The sequence below is a fragment of the Callionymus lyra genome, chromosome 6 (assembly GCF_982586985.1).
Source record: "Callionymus lyra chromosome 6, fCalLyr1.hap1.1, whole genome shotgun sequence".
Taxonomy (NCBI): domain Eukaryota; kingdom Metazoa; phylum Chordata; class Actinopteri; order Syngnathiformes; family Callionymidae; genus Callionymus; species Callionymus lyra.
The window spans coordinates 20,021,768-20,045,408 of NC_141823.1; the positions used below are offsets into that span (position 1 = coordinate 20,021,768).

The following is a 23,641-nucleotide window of genomic DNA, read 5'->3' on the forward strand; positions in this document are numbered from 1 at the left end:
GTATAGCTCTTTAAAATAACACACGTTGATCTTCGTCGTTGACAGGCGCCACTTGTTCTCCGTACGCATTCACCTGCGACAACAAACATTGCATTGCGAAAGGTTGGCAGTGCGATGGCATTGACGATTGCGGCGACGGCTCTGACGAAGTCAACTGCCCCACTCGGGTTCCAACCACCTGCGCCTCTCAGTACTTCACCTGCAACAACTACAGGTGCATCTCTAAGGTGTGGGTGTGTGACGGCGACAATGACTGTGGGGACGGCTCCGATGAACACAACTGCAGTAAGTCAGCTCTTGTTATCTCAAAATCAACATAGATTAATGTTCATGTTGATATAGTGACATTAGTGATGCTAGTCTTAAATGTGAGATGACGGACAGAGATAAAGGAAATCACTAAAATATGTAAGTAATATTTATTTATATAGCGCTTTTCCAGACCAGGGTCACAAAGCGCTTTAACAATCAAAACAATGCTCAAAAAAGTACATACTTTAAAGATCAAGATAATACTGAGAACAACACAGGAGTTCCAGAAAATCAAGGAAAAGCCTGAACAAATAGAAACGTCTTAAGATGTTTCTTGAAGGAGTCAGTAGACTCCATCAAGCACAAAGAGAGAGGAAGATTGTTCCAAAGCTTAGGAGCAATAGCCTGAAAAGATTTCTCTCCTCTGGTCCTGAGCCGTGTGCGAGGAACCATCAGTAGATTCTGATCCACAGATCTCAGAGCCCGAGCTGGGGTGTAAGGCTGGATCAGATCAGTGATGTAAGGAGGAGTCTGACCATGAATAGCTCTGAAAGTAAGAACCAGAATTTTGAAGTTGATCCTGAAAGAAACTGGAAGCCAGTGAAGAGTTTTAAGGATCGGAGAAATGTGAGTTCTTCTACTTGAGGGGGTTAGAATTCTCGCTGCAGAGTTCTGAATCAACTGGAGGTGATTATTTTATTAAATTATTAAGATCATTTGAGCCTTAAAGAATGTAAATACATGTGTTAAATCAGACTCTTACTTCCTGTTTGGTGAACCAGAAAGATTTAGTTTGAACCAAGACTTACTGCTGAAGATCTTGGCCCTGGATTGAGTCCTAGAAGATCATGTCAATAGACTTTCTTAGGATTATATTTGATTGACAGACTCCACCATCACCACATGCCCGCCCTCCTACTTCCTGTGCCCTGACCACCGCTGCATCTACAACTCCTACGTGTGTGACGGAGACCAGGACTGTTTGGACGGATCTGACGAGAAAAATTGTGGTAAATAAATCTTGAGAACTTCTCAGGAGTCATATTATTACCTTAGAAATTTAAATATACTTGTGGCAGGCATGTTCTCCAAGGTAACTGTGTTTTTCCGGGGAGAAAATCGATGACTTTTTTTTCTTTTTCTCACCACTGTTTCCAGAGATTAACTGTGCCTCCCATGAGTTTGCCTGTGCTAGTGGGGACCAGTGTGTCAACTCATATTACAAGTGTGACGGAGTCTTTGACTGCAGGGATCACTCAGACGAAAGGAACTGCCGTATGTAAACATTCTTCTGCTCCCAATCATTATTGTTTTGCTTTCAACTTTTAAGATTTGAATTGTGTTCCCCTCATTCAGCCACTAGAGGTCCAGGCTTGTGCCACAACGACGAGTTTCAGTGTCAGACCGACGGACTGTGCGTACCAGATGAGTGGGAATGCGATGGACATCCGGACTGTGAGGACGGTTCCGATGAACACAACTCCTGCCCGACCGTGACCTGCAGAGCAAACTATTTTCAGTGCAGCAATAAAATGTGCATCCCAAACAGCTGGTTGTGCGACGGCGAAAACGACTGCCGGGACATGAGTGATGAGCAGAACTGCCCGACCCCTCCATTTAGTTGCCCCGTGGGTCAGTGGCTTTGTCCCACTGATCAGGTTTGCATTGATCTGAGCAAAGTCTGTGATGGTGCGAGAGACTGTCCAAACGGAGCCGACGAGTCTCCCATCTGCAGTAAGTTGAATGAGCACGTTGAATATTAAAAAAACATTATGACCCCAGAACCACCTACGAAGCTACCAGTTTGGGTCAGAACCTAAAACATGTACAAATGAATGATCAAACTTCATTTCATGTAGACGAAGACGACTGTGGGCTCAACAATGGCGGCTGCAGTAACGATTGTATCCAGGGGCCTTTTGGGGCTCAGTGCACATGTCCCTCTGGATTTCAGCTTCTCAATGACTCCAAAACTTGTGACGACATCAACGAGTGTCTGATTCCTGGTTTCTGCAGCCAGCAGTGCTACAACGAACGTGGAGGCTTCAGGTGCCACTGCTCGCATGGTTACCAGCTGGAGCCTGACGGTCGCACATGCAAAGCTACAGGTGAACAACAAACTATTGTTAAACTATTGTTAAAATATTCTATTAAAATACATATTAGATGGATGGATGGATAAATGAAACTTTATTGATCCCTCTGGAGATTTTTTTGGGGAAATTGTTTACATATCTAGCTTGTTTCAATCAGTGTATTTACAATCTCTAGTCAATGATTTTGTAATTTAAGGGATAATTCAAGTTGCATCTGACCAGTTAAAAATGAGCCACAGTGTGATCAGATCTATCTTATTGACTTCAATATCACATTATCACTACATTGGCGAAAAATAAATATATTGTTTTGTTTTTTATAAAAAATAAGTGAAGACAAAAGAAAAAACCTAACCTTCAAATACAGATTTGAAAATAATTTGACAATATGATAAGAAACATTTATAAACAAAGACAATCCTAAGCAATGCAGTATGAATTTAATTAAAAGAAAAATGTCCAAACACAAACAACTGTCTCTATCATGTAATAAATGAGTATGTAAAGAATTGTATCAGCGGAACCTAAACATTTTAATTTTTTTAGACCCTCTTGCTGCCGTACTGTTGGTTTCTAAGCGTAGCCAGATCCTTGCGAACGAAATCAACACCAAGCCACCTCGGGTCCGTCCAGTCGTCAGTGGTTCCAGCATCGTTTCGGTTGACTTTGACCGAACAACTTCCAGGATCTTCTGGGCCGATGCCTCTCAAAAGAAGATTTGGAGTTCCTTCCAGAATGGAACTGACAGAAAAGAGGTTAGAAACCTAGAGGCTCGTAAAAGTTTTAACTTAAAAGTTATTTTGACACCATACATTCTTTATGATCAAGGTTTTCTCCACTGGCCTGCTGGTGCCTGAGAGTATAGCAGTTGACTGGGTTGCTCGAAACATTTATTGGACCGACTCTGTCATGGAGAATATTGAGGTTTCAACTATGGATGGAAAGTTCCGGAAAGTTCTCCTGTCCAAAAATGTCACTAGTCCAAGAGGACTGGTTTTGGATCCACGCAATTAGTAAGTAGACTCGACAATACATTTACATACGTTTTGTGCAACTGAGGTTTTCATTCAACCCATTTTTGCAATCAAAAAAATACTTTAATACTTTACAACCAACATGGCAGCATCTTAACTCTCTTCTTCTTAAGAAACATACTAATGAATATCTGCATCATTATAGCACATACCTGATGTTCTGGTCAGACTGGGGTCAGAACCCGAGGATCGAAAGTGCAGCCATGGATGGCTCCACGAGAAGGGTCATCGTCAGCACAAAGCTGTACTGGCCCAGTGGTCTGGCACTGGACTACACAACACGCAGGCTGTACTTTTCTGACGCTTACCTGAAATATATCGACTACTGCGACTATGAAGGGAATAACCGTCAGCAGGTCATGGCGAGTGACATGGTGAGAGAGTCTTTTTAAATTGAAATTGAAGTTTATATATACCTGGAACTTGATTGGTGAAACCATCTCGAACCCCATCAGGTACTTCAACACCCGCACGGTATGACAATCTTTGAGGACCACATCTACTGGTCGGAACGCTACACCAGCAAAGTAATGCGGACAAACAAGTTCCACGGACGCAACATTACAGTTCTGATGACCAGTGTTTATCAGCCAATGGGAATAGTCATGGACCATCCTGTGAAACAACCAGCAGGTGATGAGCATTCTGATCACTCAACAGGACATGATCTTGATGATGGATTTTTAATTAGACCAATACATGATCCGCTATAAGCTGGTAAACTAATTGTTTTGACTGTTTCAGCCATCAACCCGTGCAGGGAGCATTTGTGCACTCAGCTGTGCCTACTGTCAAACCTCAGGCCGCGATACTACACCTGCCACTGTCAGTCCGGTTGGAAGCTTGACGCAGACAAACGCACCTGCATCAAAGGTCTATTTTTAGATCTTATATACCCTGTTGCCCCTTTTTCTACATGTCTGTCTGTTATGATGCTCTTTACAGATGAGACTCCGTTCTTGATGGTGGTGAGAGATTCTGTGATATTTGGAATGCCTCTTGACCCAGCCGACCCCTCCAACAATGCCATGGCTCCCGTGTCGGGCATCAGCCTGGGTCGAGACATTGACTTTGATGACCAGGAGCAATTTGTCTATTGGGTGCAGAGCACAGTAAGTAAACAGTACATTTATATCAGGAAGATATTCATCAGTGTGTCGATCATAATGTTCGGTTGATTTTGTTCTGAGTAGTTTGTTGTATCACTGTACATGTTTCTCTTCTATCCATACCAGGGATCTATATGGCGCGTAAAGACCAGCGGCACCAACAGGTCTGAATTCGTTCCAGCGGCTTTGTTGGGTACACCATCTGGTCTGGCTTTTGATTGGATTGGCCGGGTCATGTTTTACACCAACCCTACTGCTAAAGCCATAGAGGCAAGTTGTGTTATTACATTGAATACACACAAATGGAAACATGCTTTTTTAAACATTACAATTCCATTTTGTGTTAAGTGTGAACTTCAGAGAATAGTAGGTAGGACGAGGTTAGTTGATGGGTGTCTATAAATGTGACATGTCCAGGGCTCCCCTCAACTCTCACTCCAAGTAGCTGGCTCCAGCCCCCCGAAGCCCATTAGAAAACAAATGTATCTATAAATGGATTTTTTTTTCAGAGGGACACATTGACAGAACAATTCACTCACAGTCAAGAAATCCAATAACAGAGTTTTGCTGACTTGTCGCAGGTTTTGAAAGTATTAACATTTCGTTATGTACAGTCAGTGCCGTACAACATGATCTTTACTATATAATCTAATACATAGAATGAAGTTTTAAGGTATTAAAACCAAGGCTCGTCCGCTGGGGCAGAAAAAAGGTCAGACCACAAACTGTCTTTTTAAGCAGAAACAAAACCTGGACGTTCACTATCAAAATGAATTAGAAGTGGGGGGACCATGACAGTTAATATTAGAAACCCATTAAACTCTGAATTTTTTTTTACACCAGGTGATACGAGTGGATGGCGAGGAACATTACAGGAAAACCCTCATCGTATCCACTGGTAAACCAGAGGGAACAGGAGAGCCTATTGGAATCGCTGTGGATCCAGCAAGAGGGTAAATATACATTTGATTTTCTTTTCCCTCAATTGTTAAGATTTTAAACGTATTATGTTATATTTTGTGCTAAATATAATTGATCACATTTCTCAAGGAAACTGTTCTGGACGGACAAAGGTTCGGACAATGGCGTTCCTCCAAAGGTTGCAAGCGCCGATATGGACGGCAGCAATCTCAGAAACCTCTACACTGGAAACTTGGCTAACATCGGATTCCTAGCTGCTGATATTTCCACCAGTAAACTCTATTGGGGTGTGGCGGGCACTGGGGTGGTAAGAACGTGGGATTATTCTGAATGACTAAAGTCTTTGGATGACGTTGTTGCTTGTTTTCAGATTGAAAGCGGCACAATGGATGGCGTCAGCCGCATGACAGTGGTCAGTGGTCTGTCTCATCCTTGGGGGCTGAGTATCTACCAGGATCACCTCTATTACACTGACCTGGATTTAGAGGTGATCGAGAGGGTGGACAAGAACTCTGGTGCAAACATGGTTGTGATGAGGAGTGGAATGTCTGGACTCAGGGCACTCAAGGTTCACGCCAGAGACAGTACGAGTCACGTTTTTCTCTGTTTATTTGTGTGAAAACAAAACCACGGTGGGATAGACTCACTGTATGCATTTGATAATATTTTCGTTTTATATTCTCAGACTCGGCAGGAACAAGTAACGCCTGCAGCTCCAATAATGGAGGCTGTCCGCACCTCTGTCTACCAAAACCAGATAATAAAAAGAGCTGTGCCTGCACCACAGGGTTCTACCCTTCTCAGGACGGTACCACATGTCAACAATATGAGTCCTTCGCCATTGTTTCAACACAGAAGCATATTCGTGGCTTTCACATAAACAGCTCGGACCACTCGGAGGCCATGGTGCCCATTGGTGGCAGTAAGTTTGAAAATTCAAGTGGGTTTTTCAAGCCACAGAAATCTCCTCACATTGTTTTTCCCTCCTCAGCCTCATATTCCATTAAAAACAAACTCGACCTCCATGTTGCATCAGGCTTTGTTTACTGGACTGACAACAGTACCTCAACAACGTACAGGGGCATCTTTAGCTCTAAAACAGATGGTGGTCATTACCGAGCTGTGGTCACTACAGGTGTCGGCCGGAGAGGCATCCAAGGAATTGCTGTAGATTGGATTTCGGGTTAGTATCATTTCCCATTTTAGCTTTTAAAATCATGTTTGAAGTCAAAGATCTGTTTCCTCCGCAGGCAACCTGTACTTCAGCAATGCTTTTGAAAGTGAGACCTTCATGGAAGTTCTCTCCATAAATACCTCCCTCAGAATGGTTCTGTTCAAGACCTCACAGGATCAGCCTCGCGATTTAGCAGTCAGCCCAAAGCTTCGCTATATCTTCTGGGTGGATGGTGGTCAAACGCCTAAGATTGAAAGAGCTTTGATGGACGGCTCTAATCGCACTGTGCTGGCTTCAGCAAGCCTGGCTTCGCCCCGTGGGTTGACCGTCGATTACACCAATGACTTTCTTTACTGGACAGACGATGTCCTGGATATGATCTCTCGCATGGCTGCGGATGGAACAATGCGAGAGATCATTCGCTTTGGAAGTCGATATCCATCTCCAACTGGGCTCGCAATATTTGGGAACTATATGCTCTGGGTGGATAGCAAGCTTGGGAAACTTTTCCAAGCAAGTAAACAACCAGACAACACCAATCAGCCAGAGGTAAGATATATATCATCCTTCCCAAACACAACACAACCACTTGAATGAGTTGGTATTGCTCAAGGTCGGGGTCTTTCATATAAGCAGTGGTAGGAAAAAACTCCTGGAAGCGGAGGATATAGGTTACCAGGCAGGGATTTTTAAAATACAGTTAAATAAACGCACAAAACGTGGCATGGCTGCAAGGTGCGAGATCCACAACAAAAACACAAAAATTAAATCTAGAACTCACCAAAGGAACACAAAGCACTGACAGGAAAAAAAAAACAGTCAGGAGATTAAGATCCAAGATGCAAAGTAGGTTCAGGCGAACTACTGAGAGGTTTACCGATGGTCCAGAGAAGACGTGAACTCAGGCCAGGAGCAGACTCTTCATGCAGCAACGCTGATTGGCCGGATAGTCGATAACCCTGGATCTTGCCAAGCACCGCACTCACAGACTGTCAAAGAGAGCAGCGAGAACAAATGAAACCCAGGAAAAGTCTGTACAAAATAAAAGCCAGAGGAAGGGAATGTGACAATTAATATGTGTGGTTACATAAACTTGATAAACATACTTTAGCTAAAGGACTTTCCCATCATTGTGTTTGATGTTTTATTTATTGTTGTTTTCCAGGTAATTCGAGACAATCTTGGAGGACTGATGGATGTCTCTGTATTCGATCCCCACATCCAGCCAACCTCTGCCAACCAGGTGGGCTTCAATCCATGCCATGAGGATAATGGCCGCTGCCAGCAGTTTTGTTTTGCCATGCCCGGCCAAGAAGAACCAAAATGTGCCTGTGCACATGGGTCACTTCTGAGTAATGGAGTCTCTTGTGGTTATGGGCTGGATGAGTTCTTAGTTTTCACCACTGACTACACCCTGAACAGCATGAGACTAGACCCCCAGGACCACAGCACTCCATTTCCAACCGTTAACTTAGGGTACAACCTGCTGGCCCTGGATTACGACTTCAGGGAGAAGCGGGTATTTTTCACGCAGTACCTTGGTATAGGACGAAGCAGGATTGGATACATCTCAACGACAACTATCCCAAGTCCCCCTGTCATCATCACCGCGAGTGAGTGATAGCTTTTATGCTTCTTCCTATTTTAAGTCATTAACCTTCCCTCTTTTTTCTTGTTCAGACCTCGATGACCCAGAGGGTCTTGCTTATGACTGGGTCAACAAGCGTCTCTATTTCAGTGACTACTACAGCAGGAATGTTCAATCCATAGGGTTGAATGGGATGAATCGTTCCATCATTGCCCACGCCAATCGCCCAAGAGGCATCGTTGTGGATCCCTGCTATGGGTAGACCCTGTTCCTGCAAATCTGGCATACAAATTCAATGGATATATACTTACGCTTTATTTTATATCAGTTACCTCTACTGGACAGACTGGGGTGGCCCTGCTAAGATTGAAAGAGCAACATTGGGCGGAAACTTCCGCACTCCTATCATCAACACCAGCTTGACAACACCAAATGGCCTGACCATAGACTTCGAGGAGAGGATGTTGTACTGGGCCGATGCCTCATTGTATGTTTGATTTTTTACCCCCCCTTATTTATTCCTCAATCCAAACCTGCTGCAGGCTTCTAACAACAGATTTTTTCCTCAGGGACAAAATCGAACGGTCAACACTGACGGGTCAAAACAGACAAGTCATTATACAGGGCGTCCAATACCCCTTTGCAATGACAGTCTTCAAACAGGACATCTTCTGGACCGACTGGACCGAGAGAGGTGTCTTCAGAGCTGGGAAAGATGATGGCTCTGGTTTCGCTGTGTTAGCTCAAGACCTTCAGTACAGACCAAATGACATCCATGTCTATGCTGCATCAAAGCAGGAACTGTGCTCGAGTCCATGTCAGCAGTTCAACGGAGGCTGCAGCCATGTCTGTGTGCCTGGTAAGGGTTTGAGTAGGTTTTGCTTGTTCATGACATGAAGTCCTCTCACCTTCCTCCACTACCTATCTAGGTCCAGTGGGTCCAGAATGTCAGTGTCCGCATCAGGGGAACTGGTACCTGGCTAATAACGGTAAAGACTGTATTCAAGACACTGGGAAACGTTGTCAGCCAGAGCAGTTTACATGTCTAAATGGAAACTGCATCACACCTCGATGGAAGTGTGACGGGTATGATGACTGCAGGGACAATTCTGATGAGCGGGAGATAGTTTGCGGTGAGAACTTTAAGATCTTGCAAGATTTTTAATTGAAGACTTTCAAGAATCGAATGACTTGACTTTGCTGGATTGCAGCCTTCCACACATGCTCAGCCATCGATTTCACCTGCGATAACGGCCGCTGCATTCCACTCGGCTACACCTGCGACTACACAGACGACTGCGGTGACAACAGCGACGAGAGGGACTGTCCCTTCCCCACCTGTAACCCCTCCACAGAATTTACCTGCGGCAGCGGTCGCTGCATCAACGCTGCTTTTGTCTGTGATGGCTACAACGACTGTCGGGACAACGCCACCTCAGATGAAATTGACTGCCGTGAGTATTTAATATACACTTCCTAAAGTCTTGTTGAGCATGAGTGTTTTTTTTTTTTTTTACACTTCATCATGTTTTGCTGTTAATGATGTTTTTATTTGCAGCCGACAGGATCTGTCCACAAGGTCAGTCGAAATGTGAAAATACAAACATCTGCATTTACCCACGGAATCTGTGTGACGGTTACAACAACTGTGGAGACAACAGCGATGAAAATCCTCTCTTCTGTGGTAAAATACCTTTTCATCAGAGCAACTTTTTGTAAAGTTAGTCTGAGATGTAACACGTTTCTGCACAACAGCCGGTCGAACATGTGCTCCTGACCAGTTCCGTTGTGATGGGAGCAAATGCATTCCTGCCACGTGGGTGTGCGACTCATTTCAGGACTGCAAGGATGGAACAGATGAACCCCCGTCTTGTCGTAAGCACATTTATGGAATGTTGATTTTGGTTGTTTACTTTTGATATATTATTCTGGTATTGTAAGATTATTCATCCAAACCTACTCAATCTTTTTTTTCCTCATTTAACTGCATAAACAGTTTTTAGCTTTCAGCTCAATGACAGGAGACCAGGTTTATAATATAATATATAATATATATTTGAGCAACTCGTGAAATACCATCATGAAATACCATTTTACCCTAAGATTAAAATGATCAACACTTTTCGAGATCACAATTTTTTCCCCACTTTTAATTCATTTTAACTCTCCAATCATGGGAATTTGAAAAGAGACCTATGCTTGGTCCAATATAGGAAAGTGTAAATTCAACAAGATTGTCCAACCTTTTTTTTAATTCACAGTTAAGAGCAGTACAGTAAAACAGTACAAGGCACAGATTATTTTGAGCCACAAACTTTTATCAAATCAATAATCAATGTTTTTTTTTAAACTTTCACATTTTGGTTGATTGTCCAGTTGGTCTTAAAATAAATTTAATTGTATTAGACATTCTTTAAAAGTCTTGAATTGAACTTTCCTTAAGCTGTAGGAGCTTTCAGTCTAAATTAGAAACATGATTACCTGATCATAACAAGGTCAACATATGATATTTTTAAAATATGCATTTGATTTGTAAACAGTTCTTTTTAATTTCTCATTAAGTCTTATTCTACTAAGAGCAAATATTTTGCAGTTCTAACTTTGATTGAACTCTGTTCAGAGGATATTGTGCAGACATGTAATCCTGACGATTTCACCTGCACGGACGGCAACTGCATCCCTTCTTCCCTGGTCTGTGATGGAAACAATGACTGCTGGGACAATAGTGATGAAGCGCCAGAATTACAGTGTGGTGAGCTATATAAATAATAAGCAAATGTATCCGAATCGAATGTGATGACTGAAGTGGATTTTCACGTGTCAAAATGTTTTCTTTGTCAATCTCAGGCGACAGAACGTGTAGTTCAAATCAATTCACCTGTCCTACGTGGTACCCGGGTAACCCACGCTGTCTGCCCTTATCATATGTGTGTGACGGGGATAAAGATTGTGCCAATGCAGCCGATGAGCTTCAGAACTGCCCCAACCGAACCTGCCACATGAACGAGTTTGCTTGTTCCAACGGTCGATGCATCTTCTTACCATTTCAGTAAGTGTTTTGAGGTGGAGTGTGGTACGTTTATAGATGTGTAAGACACACATATAAAAAGTGAATTTTAGTCCTAAACGTGAGGAAGATGTCAAGATTCTATATTATTGCAACATAAAGAAGATATTAATATTTCTTTCTTCCAGCTGTGACCGTGTCAATGATTGCGGGGATGGCAGCGATGAGCTGGGATGTACTTATCCAACCTGCACCGGCAACCAGTTCACTTGTGGCAACGGCGCATGCATCTACGCTTCCTTCACCTGTGACGGGGAAAATGACTGCATGGACGGTTCTGATGAGGCGGACAGCCTGTGCTCCACACCACAGCCGACATGCGCCCCTCAGCAGTACATGTGCACGTCAGGCCAGTGCATAGACGCCAGCAAAGTGTGCAATGGTCAAAAAGACTGCACGGATAACAGCGATGAAAAAGGCTGTGGTGAGTCCAGAGACCTTTTTTTCTAGACTGCGTAAAAAGATCTGTAATTACGTGTCTCTCGTGAGGCCAGAGATTATTATTATTTTTTTATTTATTAACAGTAAATATAAAGTTCTTTCAGACAATTTCCCCCTTTGAGTTTTTTTGTCTTTGTGAATATTTCTTTTGAGACCTTTATTGAGATATTTAGAAAAGAAAATGAATGTGGCCCCTGAGGAAATGCAATTGCCCAAACCTGGTGTAGGTTTTCTAACATGATCGATCGATTTCTTTCATCAAGGCGTCAACGAATGCCGCACCCCTTCAGTGCACAAGTGCGCTCAGGTGTGCACCGACACGCTTACCGGCTACTACTGCTCCTGCAACCCCGGTTACAAGCTGATGCCGGACGGTAAAGCCTGCGAGGACGTGGACGAGTGTGCCAGCATGCCAGGGGTCTGCAGCCAGATCTGTGAAAACAGCGTGGGCTCGTACTACTGCAAGTGTGCCCCCGGTTACATCCGAGAAGCCGACGGTCGCTCCTGTCGCCAGAACAGCGGGATCGCCCCGTACTTGTTGTACACAAACAGATACTACATCCGCAATCTGACCATTGATGGATCCCAGCTGAGCATCCCACTGCAGGGCCTGTCCAACGTGGTGGCGTTAGATTTCGACGACTACGAGAAAAGACTCTATTGGTTCGATGCAGGAACGGGAAGGATCGAAAGGATGAAATTCGACGGCACCGAGAGAGAAACACTCGTGGACAGTGGAGCGATTGGATTAGAGGGCATGGCTGTTGACTGGGTTGGAAGGTAAAGTCCTCAGCTTTGTTCATGTAGAATAATATAATTTAAGGGAATAAAGAGCAAGAAAAGTGGACAATTATATATACAAAAGAGTTCATTAATAAAGAGTTAATTCCTAAATTCCTCAAAAATCATTCAATTAATACATTGTATTCATTCATTTATTCATTTTCCGTGCCGCTTGTTCCCTTATGGGGGGTCACATCTGGGGGCTGGAGCCTATCTCAACTGCTTCAGGCGAGAGGCAGGGGACACCCTGAAAATGACACCAATATGCTAAATAAACATATAATTTATGTCTGTTGGGGTTATTACCATTCCTTGCTATTGGACTTGTACCAAACATAACTGTGAACTTTGAATTATTATTTTATAAATTGTTTACCATCTAAGCCTTGTTAAAGAAAAAATGTGTTTATATTAGAGTGTTTTCATTCTCTCTAAAATGATCTATGATCTATCTAAAATGACAGTTATTTTCTCCCCAGTTATACTCATTTTAAGTAGTTTTTCATAATTAGGCAGACTTCCAGAACTGGATATGTTTGGCAGCTTAAATATTCTTTTCTCTTCTGTAGGAAGATGTACTGGACCGATGGTTACTACAGTGCCGTTCATGTGATGGAGCTGGATGGACGTTATAAGAGGAAGCTGCTGACGGACACGTTCACAAGTGGAAACAAGACCTACACCATCAGTCGGCCTCGTGCAGCAGCTGTCAACCCTAAATATGGGTAAGGAGACACAATACGTTTAGATCGGCAAAATAGAAGAGCCATAATAAACTTAAAAATTACAAATGAATGTCCTTTCTATTTTAAATTTGGACTTAATGTAAAGATTTAACGTAATGTAATTCCTATCCAAGATGCAGTAAGTCTCTCATCAAGATGATGTTTTAAAGTAATTACTTAAAGCCTGAAATCTGGGCGAACGAGAGGTTATGAGAGCAGAGTCCATTATGACGTAACTATGGGCTTCACTCCTCCTCCAGCCAGCTGTAATCATACCCGCTTTGTTTATACAATAAGTCTCTTGGAGGTGGAGCATTCCCGGGATTGATGATGTGCTGTGAAAAACCTCGATACTTGACCAATCATAGCAGAGTGGGCGTGGTTATGGTAAACAGGAGTTAATATCCAGAAATACAAAGTGTTTTCAGTGGGCGGGGCTTAAGACCATTTTCTAATCATATCGAAATATACAGATGATACAATAGAGGTTCAAGATCCATTTAAGACACACTTAAATCAACACATTAGTTGAACTTTAAGTTAGAATTTTAGGTAATGTAAGGTATCAAACTCACACAAGGGAAGGGACCAAAATCTTTTAGCACTCATGGTCCTGGGCCAAACAAATTCTAAATTTACCAAACTGTCTTTGACAGGAAGTATCAAATTCCCATCAACCTCAATTTCAATATAATTTTTAAAATCCATAAGAGATATTCCTTGGATTATATTTATTGCTGACACTTTATTTGTCCAGATATCATCGTGAACATTACTCTACTAGGCCACATAAAATGACCCGATGGGCCCAATTTGGCCACAGGCCATGAGTTTGACACACGTTATGTAAGTTGTGTAAAGAAGTTCTTGTCCGGCTGCAGATGGCTGTACTGGACCGACTGGGGTGACGTGCCTTACATCGGCAGAGCTGGCATGGACGGAACCAACGTGACAGCGATCATCACGACCAAACTGGAGTGGCCCAATGCTCTGACCATCGACTACACAACTAACAGGATTTTCTTCGCTGATTCTCACCTCAGCTTTATGGAGTGAGTCGGATCATACACAGGTCTTAAATCTGCGTCTGCGTGTGATATTATCGTAACAAACGGGCGTCTTAGTTTTGCAGACATGGACGGACAGAACCGTCACCGGGCCATAGCCGGTTCACTTCCACATGTGTTCGCCGTTTCCTTGTTCGAGGATTGGCTGTACTGGACCGACTGGAACACACACACTGTCGAAAAGGCTCACAAGTACAGCGGTGAAGGGAGAACCGTGATGGGCAACAACACACACCGACCCTACGATATCCATGTCTACCACCCCTATAGACAACCCCGAAGTACGGTCAAAACAATCTTCTCTCGTTCTGGGACAAAAACTGAGGAGTAATGTTGTGCTCTGCAGGCGAGAACCCGTGTTCCTCACACCATCTGACCTGCAGTCATCTGTGTCTCATCGCTCCGGGCGGGAAGGGCGCCACCTGTGAATGTCCCGATAACTTTATAGGTCTGGCAGTTGGGTTCAAGATCCAGTGCGTTGCAGACTGTTCCAGCACACAGTTTCGCTGCGGGGACAACGAGAAGTCAGTGTTCGGTTCAGTTTAGTTCTCGCTCTTTTGAAGATGTTTACTGGTGTAAATGAAAGATGTGTCTGACCCTTGTTGACTACAACCAGATGCGTCCCAATATGGTGGAAGTGTGACGGTCAATCGGACTGTGGAGATGACTCGGATGAACCTGAAACGTGTCCGCCTCGGGTCTGCACCGTCGGCCAGTTCCAGTGTCAAGATCGCAACTGTACTCATCCCGGCTTCCTCTGCGACGGACACTCGGACTGTCCCGACGGTTCGGATGAGGATGCGGCACTTTGCAGTACGGACACTTGTTTGCGTTGTAGAGAACATCTCAAGTGTATTTCTTCATCAAACTTCGACTCCTGTCTTTGCCTCTGAAGGTGACCACAGATGCCAGGTGAACCAGTTTCAGTGCAAAAACAAGCTTTGCATCCCTGTTTCCTGGCACTGCGACGGATTCAACGATTGCTCAGACGGCAGCGACGAGGACCAGGAGACGTGTGCTCAGAAGACATGTAAACCAGGAGATTTCCAGTGTAACAACGGTCGCTGTCTGCCATCAAGCTACTTTTGTGACGCCCAGGATGACTGCGGAGATGCATCTGACGAACCCTATGAAACATGCAGTGAGTCTCAACAATGTTTCAATTTATTTTTTATTTTTTTTGGGAGGGCAGTCAACCACATCTTTCTCAATATTTAATTAAAGATTCAGAAAGGTATATCAGCATATATTATGTATAAACCATTGATTGATTTTAAAACTTTTCTTAAAACACAGCACTGCACTTCCAGTTAACCCTTGTGTTATCTCAGGTTCAAAGTGACCTGAAGGCATGAAAAAAAAAGGGTTTCCGGTATCTCCATGAATCAGAGACAAAACAAGGGATACCACAAACACATTTGTTTTTCAAGCCATCAGGTCACCTTGACCCTGAGATAACACAAGGGTTAATCAATGCCACTGTACTTTACTGCAAAAATAATAAAATAATTATCAAAATTAAAATTAAAATTTCTCAGAGAAAATATATCAATATACAAGTTACACTGATATTGCATTTGTGTTACCTCTGGTTGTGTAAATCTTACTTTCTCCTGTAAAATGTTTCATCAGCTCCAAGTTTATGGAATGTACATAGTAAATAGCATTTTTCCATATGAAATTCCAAAATAAAGGAAGAAATACAGAAAAACAAGGTATCACAAAATACAATTATGTGAGATAAAACAAAATAAAGTCAAGTAGAATAATCCTTAATAATACTTAGTTAGATACCACCAGAACATATCAATAAACTCAGTCATGATATAAGTAATAACAATATTCACAGTGATGTTGCCAGTTTTCTTCAAAGTAATAATATTGCCGGCCATATCTTAGAAAATATGCTTGTGTTCCCTTTTGTGACATATTGCATTTTCTCTAAAGGGAGATGTTGGCAAACGTATACAATATAATAAGACATATTTCCAATAATGTCTTCAAAGGAGTAAAATAAATAAAATTAAACCTGGTCTTTAAGGAATACTTTTAATTTCAAGAAGCAACATTTTTTATTAGCATTAGTTTTTCTGTATTTTCTAATTGTGAGAGTCAGATAATCAATCACATAATTCAAAATATCCCAGAACTATGATAAACATTGGCCTTGAAATCTTTTTTTTATTTTAATGTATTATTGTAGTTGTTTCTTAAATCTTCAGATGGATTCTGTTTTCTACGTAAATAGTTAAAACTATGTATTTATCTACCTCGCTATCTAGCTAGCTCACTGTTATGTTACTGTTTAAGATATTATTTAATGTTAAATGTCGCCCACAATACCATAATAAATTCCTATTCGGTGGTCTCGCACTGAAAATAATTCTGATTCTTTCAGTGTATTTGGAAAAGATTTCAATGTAACTCTCAGTAACAGTTCCAAGATGTCTGGAGAACCAATGGATTCAATCAAACGTGTTTGTGTCTCTCCAGTGGGTCCAGACTACAAGTGCGACGAGACGGAATTCTCCTGCAAGACAAACTACCGCTGCGTTCCTCAGTGGGCGAGATGTGACGGCACCAACGACTGCATCGACAACAGCGACGAGCAGGGCTGCGGTCGGTCTCGTCGTTGGAAAGTTGATGAAAGTTACCATCTTTTCATCTTCATTTTCTCCCCGACAGAGGCGGTGACCTGCGACCCCCTCGGCGACTTCCGCTGCGACAACCACCGCTGCGTCCCGATCCGGTGGCAGTGCGACGGAAGCGACGACTGCGGCGACGGTTCAGACGAGAGAAACTGCCGTGAGTGTTGAGAGTCCCGTCATCACAGCAAGTCCAACACCGTTGAATTCCCTTGTACGTCCCTCCAGAGCCGAGGCCGTGCTCGGAGAGCGAGTTTAGATGCGATAGCGCTCAGTGCATCCCTGGTAGATGGGTCTGTGACCATGACAACGACTGCGGCGACAATTCAGACGAGCGCGACTGTGGTGAGTGAAGCCAGCAAACATCATCCAAACACAGTTAGTGAAGAAAAAAAAAAAAAGTTCTGTATTTGTTTGTTTTACTGTAGAGTTGCTCACGTGTCGTCCCGGAACATTCCGCTGTGACTCGGGTCACTGCGTCCCAGATGCGCTGCGGTGTGACGGTCGGGCCGACTGTCAGGATCTGTCGGATGAGACCAACTGTCGTGAGTAACAGATCCTTGTGTTTTGATAAAAAGAAGAAAAAAAAGACATTTAGTATTTTTTATTATTTGGCTTTCAACAAACGAAATTATAGAAGAAAAAAAACGTCATTTCCTGATTTACCATTGCTTGCACTGTATTTATTTATTAAATTTTTTTGCGTTTTTTTTATATCTCTGTTCAAGAGTTTTAAGGAGAGAATCCTTAACCTGCATTAATCCATCATCCGTTCATTTATAAATGTTCTTACAAAGTATTTAGCTCGACAGTAAGTAAGTAAGTAAGTCATTTTTATTTGTATAGCGCTTTTTCCAGACCAGGGTCACAAAGCGCTTAAACAATCAAAACAATATTCAATAAAGTATATACTTTAAAGATCAAGATAAAACTGAGAAACAACACAGGAGTTCCAGAAAATCAAAGAAAAAGCCTGAACAAATTGTTTCTTACACTCATCGTTAAACAGGTTAGCTTTGGACTTCCCTTCCCTCAAATAAAACACAAATTAAAGAGACTTAAAAATACAAATAAGAATAATAATGACTATAAAACACGTTGGAACCAAATAAATGTGATTCACAAACATGAAAATAAACTGTATCCAATTGAAACTCACGCTTTTGTTTCCGTCTGTCTCGTCGTAGCGACTCGGTTCCCAGGAGGACGCTGGTGTCCTCAAAGCCAGTTTGAGTGCGACAACCATCTGTGTGTGAGTCAGAGTTGGGTGTGCGACGGTTCGGACGACTGCGGGGACAAATCCGACGAACAGCTGTCTTTATGCCGTGAGTGTCGCACGTGAACACAATTCTAAATCGATGGTTCGAGTTGTCGTTCAGATGATGACGACACCTTTGAATGACGGCGATCACTGCTGATCTAATGTGAGACTCTGTGTGCAAACAGTGAACATCACTTGCGAGATGCCTTCCAAGTTCCGCTGTGACAACGGCTACTGTGTTTACTCTGGTCTGCTGTGCAACAAGAAGGACGACTGTGGAGACGGCAGCGATGAGAAGGAAGCACTTTGTATGACAAACAACACAGCCCTTTTAATATTTACAACACAACCTGCGTTCATCACATTTAGCATGTTGCTGTTACTATCTTTTCTCCTTCATTACTGTTACTCATCCACTCATTTAGACCTAAATATATCTTTATTTAAGTTATTTTCATGTGGTAACTTACAATAGCTTTACTTATTTCCAACTTTTCTACATTTGCGATCAGCATAAAGCCTTCTGGGATTAGTTTGAACATCACTAATACTTTACCTTTGAGTTAAACGGCCGGGGAAATCCCCAAAATGCCACACAGGGATAACACAATATTCTGCTTTACGGGAAGATTACACAATCAGCTTAAACATCAATCAGAGCAAATTATTTTGAGAAGAGATTAAACATTTGCGTTGGTCTGTGTATGTTGGATCTGATTATATAAATCTATTTATCGTGGATCAGATGCATGAAATCTCATTCATTGATGGTCACCTGCTTAACCTGGGGTCGGGCGGGGTCGACGATCCCTGGAGCCCGTCACAGATGACCTGGAGAGAGAGTCTGCCGTGAAGCGTAGAACACACAGGAAGCAGCAAAATATATATATATATTTACAGAAAATGGAAAACGGAAATGTCTAATAATATTAATAAATACATAACTGAGTAAGAAAAGCAGATTAGATTAAACACAAAATATACTGTACTGACTTTAGAATTATTTATTAATTATTAATTTACTGTATAAGGTTTAAAGGATCTATATACGTCTGTAGTAAATTGTATAGATAGATAAGTGTTCCAGATGTTACGTCTCTGGTGAAAACTAAAACAGTAGAAAAGAAAATATTAAGAAATACTGTATATATAAAAAGTCATCTGATATTTGTATAAATGGATCTTCCATCATTTTCCCACTAGTCTTGAATACTTTACAAGGAAACAACACAAATGATCACACATGTCAAATGAATTTAAATTCTGAAATTAATTCTGTTTATTGTTGTTTTACTTTGAAGCTTTAATCACTGGAATGTATTGATTCAACAATAGATAGCAAAACACTTTTCCATAACTGAACAATTATTATAGTCGCACACACACGAGTTAATAAGGAAACATATTGAGGTGTGTTAAGTCAAAATCATTTGAGAGAAACTGAACCCCTTTCTGTGCCCAGGCCGCCCCCCCACGCTGCCCCCCTGCACACTGGAGGAGTTCAAATGCACCAATGGACATTGTGTTGCTCTGCCATACGTGTGCGACCACAACGACAACTGTGGAGACCTCAGTGACGAGCTGGGCTGCAGTGAGTCCAACGTCTTCCATGATTCTCCTTCCATATTTGTCTTGTATCCCTTAACATCCCTGCACTGATTCAACGCACTGATTCAATGATAGATCAGCTGATGTTTGAAATGATTTTTGTTCCGTTCCAGATTTTGGACAAGACCGTAACTGCGAGGAGAAACTGTGCCAGCAGGAGTGCACCAACCTGAACGGCACCGGCTTCATCTGCTCATGCAAACCCGGGTACAGGGTGAACCCGGACAGCACCTACACCTGCCAGGGTAAACTCTCACACCCGCCAGCACATCAGGACAGCTGATGAACCATGTGACCGTCTTTCTCAGACATCGACGAGTGTCAGATTCACGGCACGTGTCCTCAGAACTGCAAGAACACCAAGGGAAGCTACGACTGCGAGTGCGCTCCCGGCTACCGCAAAGTTGGTAACGGCGACATGTGTGAGGCTTCAGGTGAGACGGTTTGATGTAGTGAAGTCTGGAGTAAATGCACTTAAAAGGAAATAATCTAGTGTTTCTACCAACACTTGATGGAAGGTATTCTTGACTGATCTTGACATTTTTTAAGAGTTATATGATTATAATGATTCACTCTTTCTATGTATACTATTTAATAGAAATAAGAAGGGTTTGACATGATGTGATTAATTGTGATTCATTTTTTTTATAACTGCATTCATCTCATTTTAATCTTAAACTTTTCTTTCTTATTCCCCACTGTGGGGCGACTAAAGGAGTATCTTATCTTATTTGTGATCAGTTTTTAATGTACTGGTCGTCCTGTGTTTGAGTTGTCGGTGTAAAAACAATGGTCAGTCACACCCTGAAGTGGACATTGATTGGTTCAGTGAAAGGTATAATCCTATTTTTTGATGTGTTAATTCACAGTGCTTTATCAGAACCTGTTCGTTTATTTCTGATTTAGACGAAAAAAACACATCAAGTTTTATCTCTGCTGGTTTAAACTAATGTCTTACATTATTATTAAAACACAGCGCAATGAAAACTATTTAAACTCCATCTGTTACTGTAAATACAATAAATAACTTTTAGAAGACATTTTTTATTATGGATCAATCTTTTCATCTGACACAAAATAAAGATGCATATGAAAAAAAAACTACTTAAAGGGCAACTAATGTGTTTTTATTGGTCAAGCAACAAGGTTGGTCACCGCGCGTCATCATTCTCGGAAGTAAGTAATTTGTATTTATATAGCGCTTTTCCAGACCAGGGTCACAAAGCGCCTAAACAATCAAAACAATACTCACTAAAATATATACTTTAAAGTCTCCACCGCCAAGGGACTCGTTGTATAAACAAAGCGGGCCTGATTACAGCTGGCTGGAGGAGGAGTAAAGACATTGTTACGTCATAATGGACTCCGCTCTCGTAACCTCTGGACGGGGGAGAACTTTATGAAGTAATAAGTTCAAAACATGGTCATGATGAGGAACTTACTGCATCTTGGAGAGGATTTTTTTGGAGAGGAGATTTGGGATTTCACATTAGTTGCCCTTTTAATTCGAGGGATTTTCTCGAGGGAGCTAAAAAAGAGATGAATTATATGAATTATGAAATGAATCTCTTGTTGTTTACATTTCTTGACAGCACTAGAAAAAAATATGAATTTGATCTGACATCTAATTTAATCGTAACATAATAATTGTGCTCCACAGGTGGCGCTCCGCTGCTGCTCCTGCCAGAGAACATCCGTATCCGGCGGTTCAACCTGCAGACGCAGGGCTACCACGACTTCATCCAAGAAGACGAGCGCATCATGTCCTTGGACTATGACTGGGACCACAACAATACCGGCTACAGTAGGATCTGTTGATGATATAAAGTGACTCCTTTTGTTTTTTCACTATAAATTCACAAGGGACATTGATGTGTCCTAGGCATGGTGTACTTCACCGTGGCCAGCAAAGACTCCCTGCCAGGAGCCATCAAGAGGGCGTATATTCCGTCTGTTGACGACGGCAGTAACAACATTGGTGCTGCTGTGGATCTGGGCGTCAAATATATCACCAAACCTGATGGTATTGCAGTGGACTGGGTGGGCAGGTAAGACAGCTCTTCTAAACTTTCAAATTTGAAGCGTTGGTTTGTTTAAATCACCAAAAAACACAACATGGTATATCCCTGTAGAAACATGTACTGGGCGGACTCTAAGCTCAGGAGATTGGAGGTCGCCATGTTGGATGGACGATACAGGAAACACTTGGTCAAGACGGAGCTGGGACATCCGTCTGCCGTGGCCCTCAACCCTCGATTGGGGTCAGAAGGACACAAACTCACGGATCCAAATACGATGCAACTCATCGCCCTCTTGATCCGTACAGGATGCTGTACTGGGCCGACCGAGGCGACGCACCGAAGATCGAATGCTCCTGGATGGACGGACAGAAGAGGCAGGTGCTGGTGGACAGCAACTTGGGTTGGCCCACCGGTCTGTCCATCGACTTCACCAACAAGGACAGGATTTACTGGTCGGACTCTAAAGAGAGCCGCATCGAGTCTGTGCTACCATCGGGGGAGGACCGCAGGACGGCTGTGTACATAGGTGAGCCCAAGCGTTGAGATGTTCCTTCTCCGTGAGAATGAAGGAACATTTTTTACTAAATCATAACAAGAACATTTGTGAGATAAGGAAATTCTAAACAAAAAACAAAACATTCTTATTTTGAAGAGATTTCATTCAACAACTCATGCATTTTTCTAGTCTGTAGCGAGCGAGCACAGAAATAAATCATCGTAATCTATGTTTATTTGCTGCCAGAGAGAACCTGTACAGAAGTGAAACCATGAACATGATCTGCTTCAGTCCACTGACCGCCTTTAACGCTGCTCATGATTCTTCCGCAGATGTGAGGAACCCCTTCAGCGTGACCGTCTTTGAGGACCACGTTTACTGGAGCACGCAGGAGAAAGGCGAGGTGTTCCGACAGGACAAGTTTGGCCGTGGAGACAAGGTCAAGCTGCTGACAGCTGGACCCTGGCTGACCCAGCTGTCTGTGTACCAGCAGCAGAGGTACAACTCTGTCGACGGTAAGAGACGACTTCATCCATGAACAACTTTCATGTCGAGATAACATGTTGTTGGAAGGAAGAGAATGTACAACAGTCGTGATGGGTTGATGAGGCTTCATGATACAGCTATACACAACAAAGCGATACAGTGTCTTCACGACAAATCTGTATCATGATACAGTGTCTTCACGACAAATCTGTATCATGATACAGTGTCTTCTCGACAAATCTGTATCATGATACAGTGTCTTCACGACAAATCTGTATCATGAAAAAGTGTCTTCAAGACAAATCTGTATCATGATACAGTGTCTTCAGGACAAATCTGTCTCATGAAAAAGTGTCTTCACGGCAAAGCTGTATCATGATACAGTGTCTTCACGACAAATCTGTATCATGATACAGTGTCTTCACGACAAAGCTGTATCATGATACAGCTACTTCACGACAAAGCTGTATCATGATACAGTGTCTTCACGACAAATCTGTATAATGAAAAAGTGTCTTCACGACAAAGCAGTATCATGATACAGTGTCTTCACGACGAAGCTGTATCATGATACAGTGTCTTCACGACAAATCTGTATCTTGAAAAAGTGTCTTCGCGACAAAGCAGTATCATGATACAGTGTCTTCAAGAAAAAGCAGTATCATGATACAGTGTCTTCATGACAAAGCTGTATCATGATACAGTGTCTTCACGACGAAGCTGTATCATAATACAGTGTCTTCACGACAAATCTGTATAGTGAAAAAGTGTCTTCACGACAAAGCTGTATCATGATACAGTGTCTTCACGACAAATCTGTATCATGAACAAGTGTCTTCACAGCAAAGCTGGATCATGATACAGTGT

General features: G+C 42.4%; 1 protein-coding gene across 1 annotated transcript in view; it reads left to right on the forward strand.

Annotated features, from left to right (window-relative positions):
- The window catches only part of lrp2b (low density lipoprotein receptor-related protein 2b), a 37,794-nt gene that overhangs the window by 11,761 nt on the left and 2,392 nt on the right, over positions 1 to 23,641 (forward strand). Inside the window, exons 22-71 of the mRNA XM_087793208.1 lie at positions 46 to 285; positions 1,140 to 1,262; positions 1,411 to 1,527; positions 1,609 to 1,986; positions 2,112 to 2,360; positions 2,895 to 3,103; positions 3,177 to 3,361; positions 3,528 to 3,756; positions 3,838 to 4,015; positions 4,127 to 4,255; positions 4,328 to 4,494; positions 4,618 to 4,761; positions 5,335 to 5,444; positions 5,542 to 5,719; positions 5,783 to 5,996; positions 6,098 to 6,334; positions 6,404 to 6,595; positions 6,663 to 7,135; positions 7,752 to 8,199; positions 8,267 to 8,432; positions 8,503 to 8,661; positions 8,744 to 9,033; positions 9,104 to 9,307; positions 9,386 to 9,628; positions 9,733 to 9,858; positions 9,930 to 10,049; positions 10,795 to 10,926; positions 11,022 to 11,223; positions 11,370 to 11,665; positions 11,946 to 12,462; positions 13,035 to 13,190; positions 14,072 to 14,242; positions 14,315 to 14,538; positions 14,604 to 14,781; positions 14,874 to 15,070; positions 15,153 to 15,398; positions 16,751 to 16,876; positions 16,943 to 17,062; positions 17,131 to 17,247; positions 17,331 to 17,447; positions 18,090 to 18,227; positions 18,349 to 18,471; positions 19,626 to 19,754; positions 19,885 to 20,016; positions 20,080 to 20,205; positions 21,432 to 21,575; positions 21,654 to 21,819; positions 21,904 to 22,032; positions 22,098 to 22,318; positions 22,621 to 22,803. Of these exons, the coding sequence (XP_087649334.1) occupies positions 46 to 285; positions 1,140 to 1,262; positions 1,411 to 1,527; positions 1,609 to 1,986; positions 2,112 to 2,360; positions 2,895 to 3,103; positions 3,177 to 3,361; positions 3,528 to 3,756; positions 3,838 to 4,015; positions 4,127 to 4,255; positions 4,328 to 4,494; positions 4,618 to 4,761; positions 5,335 to 5,444; positions 5,542 to 5,719; positions 5,783 to 5,996; positions 6,098 to 6,334; positions 6,404 to 6,595; positions 6,663 to 7,135; positions 7,752 to 8,199; positions 8,267 to 8,432; positions 8,503 to 8,661; positions 8,744 to 9,033; positions 9,104 to 9,307; positions 9,386 to 9,628; positions 9,733 to 9,858; positions 9,930 to 10,049; positions 10,795 to 10,926; positions 11,022 to 11,223; positions 11,370 to 11,665; positions 11,946 to 12,462; positions 13,035 to 13,190; positions 14,072 to 14,242; positions 14,315 to 14,538; positions 14,604 to 14,781; positions 14,874 to 15,070; positions 15,153 to 15,398; positions 16,751 to 16,876; positions 16,943 to 17,062; positions 17,131 to 17,247; positions 17,331 to 17,447; positions 18,090 to 18,227; positions 18,349 to 18,471; positions 19,626 to 19,754; positions 19,885 to 20,016; positions 20,080 to 20,205; positions 21,432 to 21,575; positions 21,654 to 21,819; positions 21,904 to 22,032; positions 22,098 to 22,318; positions 22,621 to 22,803 (9,798 nt within the window). The remainder of the gene's footprint in view (positions 1 to 45; positions 286 to 1,139; positions 1,263 to 1,410; positions 1,528 to 1,608; positions 1,987 to 2,111; positions 2,361 to 2,894; positions 3,104 to 3,176; positions 3,362 to 3,527; positions 3,757 to 3,837; positions 4,016 to 4,126; positions 4,256 to 4,327; positions 4,495 to 4,617; positions 4,762 to 5,334; positions 5,445 to 5,541; positions 5,720 to 5,782; positions 5,997 to 6,097; positions 6,335 to 6,403; positions 6,596 to 6,662; positions 7,136 to 7,751; positions 8,200 to 8,266; positions 8,433 to 8,502; positions 8,662 to 8,743; positions 9,034 to 9,103; positions 9,308 to 9,385; positions 9,629 to 9,732; positions 9,859 to 9,929; positions 10,050 to 10,794; positions 10,927 to 11,021; positions 11,224 to 11,369; positions 11,666 to 11,945; positions 12,463 to 13,034; positions 13,191 to 14,071; positions 14,243 to 14,314; positions 14,539 to 14,603; positions 14,782 to 14,873; positions 15,071 to 15,152; positions 15,399 to 16,750; positions 16,877 to 16,942; positions 17,063 to 17,130; positions 17,248 to 17,330; positions 17,448 to 18,089; positions 18,228 to 18,348; positions 18,472 to 19,625; positions 19,755 to 19,884; positions 20,017 to 20,079; positions 20,206 to 21,431; positions 21,576 to 21,653; positions 21,820 to 21,903; positions 22,033 to 22,097; positions 22,319 to 22,620; positions 22,804 to 23,641) is intronic.